Here is a 9328-nt window from a genome sequence, read left to right on the forward strand (position 1 = left end):
GACGGATAGAAACATTACATCGAGCACAGCTCTTCGCCTTCACACTCTGCAGATTAGTAGGCCTATTGGCACGTTACGGTAGACAGCACAGAGAGAGAGAGAGAGAGAGAGGGGGGGGGGGGGGCTGAAACGGGCAGCCAGACATTTTTCACGCGTCACAGTCGATTCCTCACAACCTCACAACCTTTGACATTTTTGTGTAATCGTTTTAAAGCGCCTCTCGGATTTGACATATATAACTTTAGCTCCGCTATACCGTCAACACTCCGGATCATACGGACCGTGAAACGGACCGTGCAACCATGGTGTGTGGGTCAGCGGATGGAGAGAGCGGAGGAAACATGATTCGTTCTAGCTTTTTGAGATGTGTTTAATCCATGGTGCTATATAACGCACCGTAGACGAAGCTCTGTCATTTCACATAACGGCGGGGAGCGTTCAAAAACGGCTAAAGTAACCCCGGGGGATTATTGAATAGCCTATAGGCCTATATACTCATTGAGAGACAACTCAAGGGTAGACAACAAGGCAATGCAGGCTGGCCAGGCATATGGGGCAGAATCCTGATCTGAACCACTTCATTGTAGTCCTATATGACAACTTTACTAACATGCAATCGTTAAAAGGCTCCCTGGCCGAAATATGGGCTAATGAATCCAACCAACTCGCAAGCTGAAACCTAAATGTGCGAGACACTAGTGCGTCTTAAAATATATAGACTAGGCCTATATATATACCCCATTGCTGTGTGGTGCCTGCTGAAATTGTCACACAAAATAGCCTAAATATCGACAAGGTATGAAGCAACATTTCACTGAGGAGAATATAGGCTACATCAGCTGCAGTGCCCGTGGCTGCACCATGCATCATATGGCTCTGCATGTATATACACGACACGTGAAAGAAGTAAAGGAGCGCATGGGAAAACGAAGTGACCTCATGCACGCCCCGTTGCCCGCCATGTCACGAATGAGTGATCCAGTCCATTCCTGTCCTCTGTGGCCACGACGGGCCGTGCAACGGTGCATGCGTGTGCTGGAAGACCTCACAAGCACTCTGGAGATCCGTACACCTGTAATAGTGTGCAGGCGGTGTCTGTGTAACCTGCTTAGGCGTCGAGGCTGTTTGTGGTTTCACAAAAGCGGGTCAAGTTCACCTTTTAGTCATGCTTTGTTACCCCTGTGCACCTTCCCTCAATATCTCTCTCTCTCTCCCCCCCCCCCTCGCGCGCACGCACACACACACACACACACACACACACACACACACACACACACACACACACACACACACACCTCCCTTTCTCTAGCATAACTCTTTCCTCCTTCCATCACCACGTCACAGCAATGCAATATAGAGCCAACTAACTCCTCATTTACAAATTAGTTTCCACGTGCTTTTGAATGAACTATATATGACTCGTGTTCAATTGTCACAAGTAGACATGATATAAAACGAGACATCCCAGTATAGTTCACGATATGAAAGTTCTACGAACGGCATGTGCACCAGACGGGGTTGTTGTTTGTTGTCACAGTGGGTCAGTTAGTAGGCTATAGTTACTTACGGTGCATCGCCGCGAACGGGTCGTGCTTACAGTGAATCTCCATCAGTCTGTGTTGTGGGTGGTGGTGGTGGTGGTGTTGGTGGAGGGGGTGAAGGCCCCTTAAGCCACCTGCCAGTTCAGGATGAATCTTGAGTCTTGGATCAGTTTATACCGAAAGACCTTGAAGCTCCAAAAATGCAGAGAGAAGTTCCTTTGAAAAATGTTTGCTCAATATATAGACTAGCTATATCCTAAAAAATAATTAAAAAAACAACAACAAAAAACAACGTTTTTATCAATAAGTAGGCCTATAACGAGCACCCATGCGTAAAAGTATAATGCATTGAAAGAGTGTAAAAAAAAATGTGTTCTGGAGATGAATAAGAAGAAGGGGGGATGATTGAAAAAATAACGTCAGGCAGGCTCATTCGTGTATAGTCCAAAGCCCGGTGCACCCCTTACGTCCTCTGCTTTGGTGCCTCGAAAACCATCAAATAGAAAACATACAAAACGGTGCTCATTATTGTCTCCGCTGCTTATTTATAACGACTATAGCCTGAGTCCACGAGGGGGAAAAGTTGGGGGAAATAATATGGCATCCGAACGGGTAATATTTCCCCCCGTATATAATGGAATCCCCCTCACCCTCTCTCTCTCTCTTTCTCCCTCTCTCTCCTTCTCGGTCCGTTGGCCGTGACCCCTGAACTATAATTGAACCAAATGGAGGCGCAAAGAAGACACGAGCACTTGGCACTCCGAAACGACAGAATAAAACTCTTTCTTCGATATGATGTGCATCTAGAACCTAAATTTGTACAATTCTATTCATTGCTAATCCACGGTCGTGGTGCATGGTCCAATTCATTCACGGCACATTCTCGGGCTATGAATCGTCCACGGACTTTAAATAAGGTCTTGATAAACTCCCATCAGTGATGCATGTGGAGGAGATACGAACGAGTGCGCGCATCTTGTAGTGTCATATCCACAGTGTAAAAAAAAAAAAAAAAAAGAAGGAAGAAAAAAAACTTTGCATGTAATTTAAAAAAAAAAAGCCAAAGATTTGAGTAAAGCTATTCAGGCTGACTTGAGAGTTCCGCTTGTTTGCACGACAGGTATCGCTCTGCTCTCTCTGTGATGTCCAGACGCACTGCCATAAGGATTCCCCGTGGTATGTGTGTGTTTGTATATTGATTTCTCCGGGTGGGAAACAGAAAACAAGCAGTCCTGCCAAACGCACCGGGTATTTGTTTTTGTCCAAAGCTATATACCGCTCTCCCACAGTGACTCGTTGGAGCTGTGAACCCTGCCGTCCCGCTCAGAGCGCCAGCGACCACAGTGGCGCACGCCGCGTTTCAGGACCTGCTCTCGTGTGGACAGCGCCAGCGCTCCGGCTCCGTGGAACTACCCACATGCGCCGGAGCCCGCCTGTCACTCACAGCCAAGCCTGCCAATCAGAAGCCCAAGCTCTGGCCACGTCACCGAACACTCCTGATAGGATCAAATGGGCTTTGCCTTCATTGGCTGGTATAGAAAATCCTGTGGGCGAATGACGCGCGCTGCGAATAGCGAGCCGACGAATGGGGAGCCTTGTGAAGCGACGCGGGGTTCAGGGACTAGATGATCTTATGTTTAATTTCAATTAACCAAGGTAAAAACCTAATGCCTTTTATACCCATTTACACTCCATTTATTCATGTCAATGTTAGATGTTTAATTAATAGAGTATTACAAAAAAGGGGAAAAAGAGGCTTATAGTTGCAGAAAGGCTTTACAAGAGAAAATGCGAAGGAATTCAAACATAATTATCCGTCTATGGCCCCAGGCCTGCAGAAAAAAATATAAATATAACGAAAACAGCAATTTCTTAGGCATGTTAAACCTAAAATGCATCATTTGTGCTTTATCAAATAAAGAAAATATGTATTCTCTTTTGAGAGCTGTCAAATGTTATGAACACTTATGCATATAAAATGTACCCCCCCCCCCCCTCTACAACACAACGTTATAAATCTTTAGCTTCGAGGAGAGAAGCAGAGGCTGATGTATATGAAACATGCATTTTTACACTCATTACTTAATTGATTGCGGATCCAAACTGTGCCAATTTAATGAAATGCGATTGGCAAGCATCACATTTACACTCAAAACCAAGAGGGATTCGATTCGCGTTCGTCCCACCTGACCTGGGAGGGCATATCTAAGCCTCGCTCCTGTAATATTAACCACACAAATAGCCTAAAGCATGGACCAAATTAACGAGTGTTATTTCCCCTCTTCCTGTTCCTCGACCATTCTTTAATCATTTCGGCTCCCTGCTCGGTGCTTTATAGCCCTATTCACAACATAAGCCTCCGATTTGACCAATAAATAAATACTATATGTGCATGCTAAATGCATTCTGATATGCATTGTAATGCTCATAATAACACAATTTAGGATTCTGTCTGTCTTTATGAAGCTGCAGTATATACAACAGCACTCCACAAAGCTTTTATATATACGCAAACAGGCTGGTGTTTTGTAAAATGCTGGCTGGCAAGGCCTATAGTCTACATCATGGTTAATATGGGCGTCATTTAGATGGATCTTTAAGATTCTGCACTTTCTTCAGGCTTCACTATAAGCTATATACATATCAGTGGCTGATTCTGCAGAACTTCTCGTATAAATATAGGAGTCTATATATATAGGCCTATAAAGAACTGTCTGCTTTCAAATCCAAAGAAAGGAAATATGCCACAAACTCGTCTCATGCATCGTCATAAATCATGTTTTCAACAATTGAAGCACGATTCCCATTTCCTATTAATATATATATATATATATATATATTTTAAATACCATGTGCCTATAGGCAGGCCAGGGCTATTTGGAAGTTTATTGAATGGACCACGAGGGGGCGATCAAACCTGATCCCTCTCACCCCCACCGCCACCACACACACACACAGTCACACAAACACACACACACACACACACACACACACATACACACACACACACACACACACACACACACACACACACACACACACACACACACACACACACACACACACGCGCGCGCACACACGCGCGCGCGCTGCGCATGCACGTGCTAAACACACCAAGTTTTGTATTTGTTGCACAAGCTTTGCCTTATAGCATCCTAGGCCCCCGAATATTAACCGTATCAAGAGAAAATAGATCCAAGAGAAGCATGCCAAACAAGACTATAAGAATATAACTACCGAGTTGGCAATGAAATAATGCCCGAATGTGATTTCAGTTCTTCATTGATCTCGTTCTTCCACTTGCTCTTTAATCCACTGACAGAAAGAAAGTAGGCTACCCTGAAACATTCACACTAATCCTCATTCATATTTCACATCATTTGTATTGCGTATTCATAAGGCTATATGCACAACACGGAGGAGCAGACCAAGATCATTTAAACTTAAAGGGATGGTGTGACCTGACTATAGTGTTATAGTGCAGACTGAGGGACTGCGGAAAGACTGCTCATATAAACGTGTAGCCTTATACTTTAAATTTGAAACCCGACCTAAATTGTTAAATTAGATATGAGAGGAAGCAACAGTGTATAGCCTATATTGGCCTCGCATGCAACTTCAAGATCTGAGGTTATATTTCACAATGTTGAACCTGAAAACAAAAACAAATGGGCTTATATAGTTTTCATTTTCACTATCTCTGTCTTCCAAGTTCCAACCCAGCTCTGATTTGATTATTGCAAGAAAGCCTGTGCACGTTCCTCCTCCTCCTCCCCATGTGCACAAAACCTAATTGCAGCCCACATTCTCCTTCCTTGTCTCTTCGATTTGCAAATGAAATGCATAAAGCAATTAAAAAAAGCCAAACACAATCAATCATGTATACAAATTGTTGTTGCTTTAGGCTTGGAAATTTAGAGAAAACTTCTATCAGGACGACTTTAATCCGGGGTCCAAATCCATTACCATATTTCATTACCTCTGCGATGCTTTCTCGTGTTGAAATTGGGAGAACGTGTCGTGAAGGATGGTGGTGGTTGGTGGTGGTGGCTGGTGGGGGTATATTTTTTAAGCATTAGTACAATTTGGTTGGGTTGTGAATGATAATCAATTGGAGGCAAATTGGAGGGAGTGATATTTAAGTATATACCCCCTCTCCTTTCCCCCATTTCGTTCCCTGAATTCCCTCCATCCGCAATGCAAGCTCTGGTGCTTTGCTTTTGCGCGTGAGCTTTGAACGAAAAAGCAATGAAAAATTAATAGCGCATGTTAACTCCGCGAGCTCGTTTATTACACGCCCGCTGACTGTAAACATAATGAGAAAGCTCCCATATCTCTTCTTAAGTTTTCATTCGTTATAAATATATAAAAGTCAGACTCATAACTAATAAATGAAGTATATAGCCTACGGACCAGAGAGTGAACCGCCTTGGATGGATTCATCCATACTGGGGGAAACCAAATGGAGGCCGTCTATCTCACTGTCAAGCAAGTAAATTATCACTAAATCAGATAGGCCCAATCTGATATTTATAATCGTTAACTTGGTGATGGCACCATTAAAAACTATAATATGGTACTTGTTAGTTGAACTTGGCCTATAGGCAAATGCCTTGCCTTGACTCGCCTTGAATCGCCCATATAGGGTCAAACAAGGCTGGTATCGACTATAACATTTATATAACAGCATGCTGTTTCAATCGGGAATCACCATGTCATCTCATGATCAGATACAGCATGCTTAAGGCAGCATGTTTTAGGGGCCATGTCCGAGAGTTGGTCGATCAGGACACTGCATGCAAGTTCCCAGTCACACATTTTAATGTCAAAGACCCACAAATTAATACGTGGACACCCTTCTGAAAATATTTTGTGCCAGCCTGCCAGGGACCCCCATACAAGATTCGTGTTGTCAAAAATGTTTCAAATAGGCTATTTTCCACGTCTTTTCAAGATTTTTTTAAATAAAAATATATATAGCAACACATCCCAGATCCCATTGCAAAGTTTTGTGAGCTTGTAGATCGGCTATTTATAGATGATATATAGGGTTCTTGGTTCAAATGAATATAGCATCAAAATCATTTGAAGTTCAAATTATTTTGATGCTACATTCATTTTGCCGGGGGGACCCCCTGGAACCCACTACAAGGACACCAGGGGGGTCCCCGGACCTCACTTTGAGAAGCACTGCATTATAGGACATCCCAGGTCCGTTTCCAGAGAGAGCTGCAACCTAATTGGACGGAGCAGTGACCTATTAGGCGTGGTTCTGTCTGAGGCATGCAGGAAATGGTGTTGCTTCAGCAGCACTGCAGATTTACATCTCTCTCCAATTCAAATTAGTAAACACAAAGCCACGTAAACATGCAAGTGAGAGGAAGCGGAAACGTTTATCATGATTACAGCCTTTACACATTGTCATGGGAAACTTTTAACTCGGATCAGTTCCAGTCAAAACGTTATTATAGTCCTCCTATAAAGTTAACTATATGTGTAGTTAGTATAGTTACACCACATGTAGCCAATTATGATGACATGGCACTAATTTATTCCAACGTTGTTGACAAGATGATTAATCAATCACCAACCAATTACGCAGTTATCAATACTTTGTTTTGTCTATCAGGTGGCCTATACGGACCTAATTTCCGCAACATCACGTGACAGAATAAAAAGCTCTTCCATCTTGGACAGCAGGTAGGCTATAACCTTCAATGTTAGTGGTCTACATTAATATTATTATATCGTTATTTGTTAGGAAGGCCCTGCATGGAAGGCTGAAGAATCGGTAAAGACTGAGACGCAACAATCAGCACATTTCCCTTCCAAATCGAGAGGCTGATGAACTGCCTACATGCAGTTTCTAAACGAGAAACGACATTTTATCAATGCAGGCGCAGCAGGCAGCAATATGAAATTATGTGATAATCCATTGGGGTCGATGGCCTGTTCAGTTGCTGTTCCAGACCCCGCTGTTATATGAATAGGCCTATAGAAGATGAACCTGTTGCATGGAGACATCCACACATAGATACAACATGCAGGCCCATTTCATCATAATGGACTCACTGGGCCTGTTTGGCCACAAGATGATAAACAAACAGACAATTGTATAGACTATACATGATGCATGCCACTGTATTTCAGAATTAATTTCCCTATTTATTTATTTATTTGTTTATTTGTTTATTTGTTTATTTGTTTATTTGTTTATTTATTTATTTATTTATTTATTTATTTATTTATTTATTTATTTCACAAAATTAAAACATTTAAGAACAATAGAAACAAGATTAATAGCATGGCATGCTTGTGCACCTGCATTAGCTAAAGTTATATCGAATAGCTTATGCATTTATTTCCAAATTGTTTGAAACAAGCCACAAAACAAATGTTGACATGTTCAACTTGACTCTGACTTTCAAACAGCATCTCCCACTCACAAACTCATCTATCCCCGTAACCAGACGTCTCTTTTGTTTCTTCATTGGCCTATAGGCCTACTACCATTATTAAGTTATTGAATGATTAAATAAACATAACATAAAGCATTGGCTACTGTAATATATATGAAAGGATGGATGCTGTATTAAAGGATGTATTCGCATTATTACCTTCAAAACTAGGCCTATATAGAATTAGAATAGTCAAAAATCCTAAAGTATAGGCCTACAATAATGGAAATCTATTCAATGACAAACTTTGTTGTTTGTAGGCCATGGCTGATAATGTGGAAAATAGAAAAACACATTCAACTAAACTAAATATCAAATTTGAATCATTGACCTGCCCTATATACCTTCAAAGGATACGAAATTTAACTTCCAGTTTGGCCAAGTTATATTGTTTTATCGTTTATTAGACTAACAAATCAGCCAACAGGCTGATAAGGCAAAAAAAAGAAAAGAAAGGTAATCGTCTTGATTCTTGAAATCTGCTATAAAAGTTTCCAACGAAAATCGACTAACTTCGATGTAATATTTTGAGCCAAGTTTCTACCGCCTTTGAAACATAAGTTTCTACCGCCTTTGAAGATCATCATGCAGAGATAAGTATAGAAGTGAGCTATAGTGAATGGAGTGCGGCCCGGCCGGCCCGGCCCCTACCTGCTCTCCCAGCCTGCAGTGCTGAAGTCCGGGGCTCCTGCTCCATGTTCCTCCGCTTAGAACGGAACGGGGGGGGGGGGGGGGGGGGTGCGATGGAGAGAGAGAGAAAAAAAAGGAAAAGAACAAAAAACTTTCTCTGTCCCTCTCTCTCCCTCCCTCTCTCCCTCCCTCCCTATCTCTCTCGCTCCTTCTCTCTCTCACACACACTAACACACCGTTTTTTCCCCCCTTCTCTCTTTTCTTCTCCTCCGTGCTACAGTACTTTTTGGGCAAGTTGTAGGTTGAAATAATTCGACCCTTCCGCTCCCTATTGCACTCGTGCAAGTGTTCAGTCAGCTGCAACTAAACGCTTTAGGTGGAAAAAGGGCTTCGGGGGAAGCGTGAAATGATCACGCCGGGTCTAAAGAGCCGCCGCCTCCATGTGCGCTCATGTCCCGTTTCTGTTCCTGCATGCATGCGCGCGCGCACGCACACACACACACACGCGTGCGCACGCGCGCAAACTTTTCCGCGCCTTCAACTCTGTCTCTCTGTCTGTCTGTGTTGTTTGTAGGTCTGTTTCTCTTCCTCGACACTCAGTAAAGTTGGTTAGATATAGGCTCAGGTTGTGTCAAGATAATCTCTTTGATGTAGGCCTAATACAGTATTTTCTCTTCCTTTGATCGTGTGCTGTAGCCT

The 9328-nt window shown here is 42.7% G+C and overlaps 1 protein-coding gene across 2 annotated transcripts in view; it reads right to left on the reverse strand.

Moving 5' to 3' along the window:
* pax5 (paired box 5) overlaps nucleotides 1-8696 on the reverse strand; it is a gene marked incomplete at its 5' end in the record, with an annotated part of 68795 nt that extends 60099 nt beyond the window's left edge. Inside the window, one exon of one of the 2 annotated variants that reach the window (XM_079498520.1) lies at nucleotides 8651-8696. In XM_079498520.1, coding sequence (XP_079354646.1) covers nucleotides 8651-8696 — 46 coding nt within the window. Of the gene's footprint in view, nucleotides 1-1567; nucleotides 1611-8650 lie in introns of those variants that run through there. The other variant, XM_079498521.1, reaches the window with a different exon arrangement.
* Between the last annotated feature and the right edge of the window lie 632 nt (nucleotides 8697-9328).

Source organism: Electrona antarctica (assembly GCF_951216825.1).
Source record: "Electrona antarctica genome assembly, chromosome: 4".
NCBI classification, from domain to species: domain Eukaryota; kingdom Metazoa; phylum Chordata; class Actinopteri; order Myctophiformes; family Myctophidae; genus Electrona; species Electrona antarctica.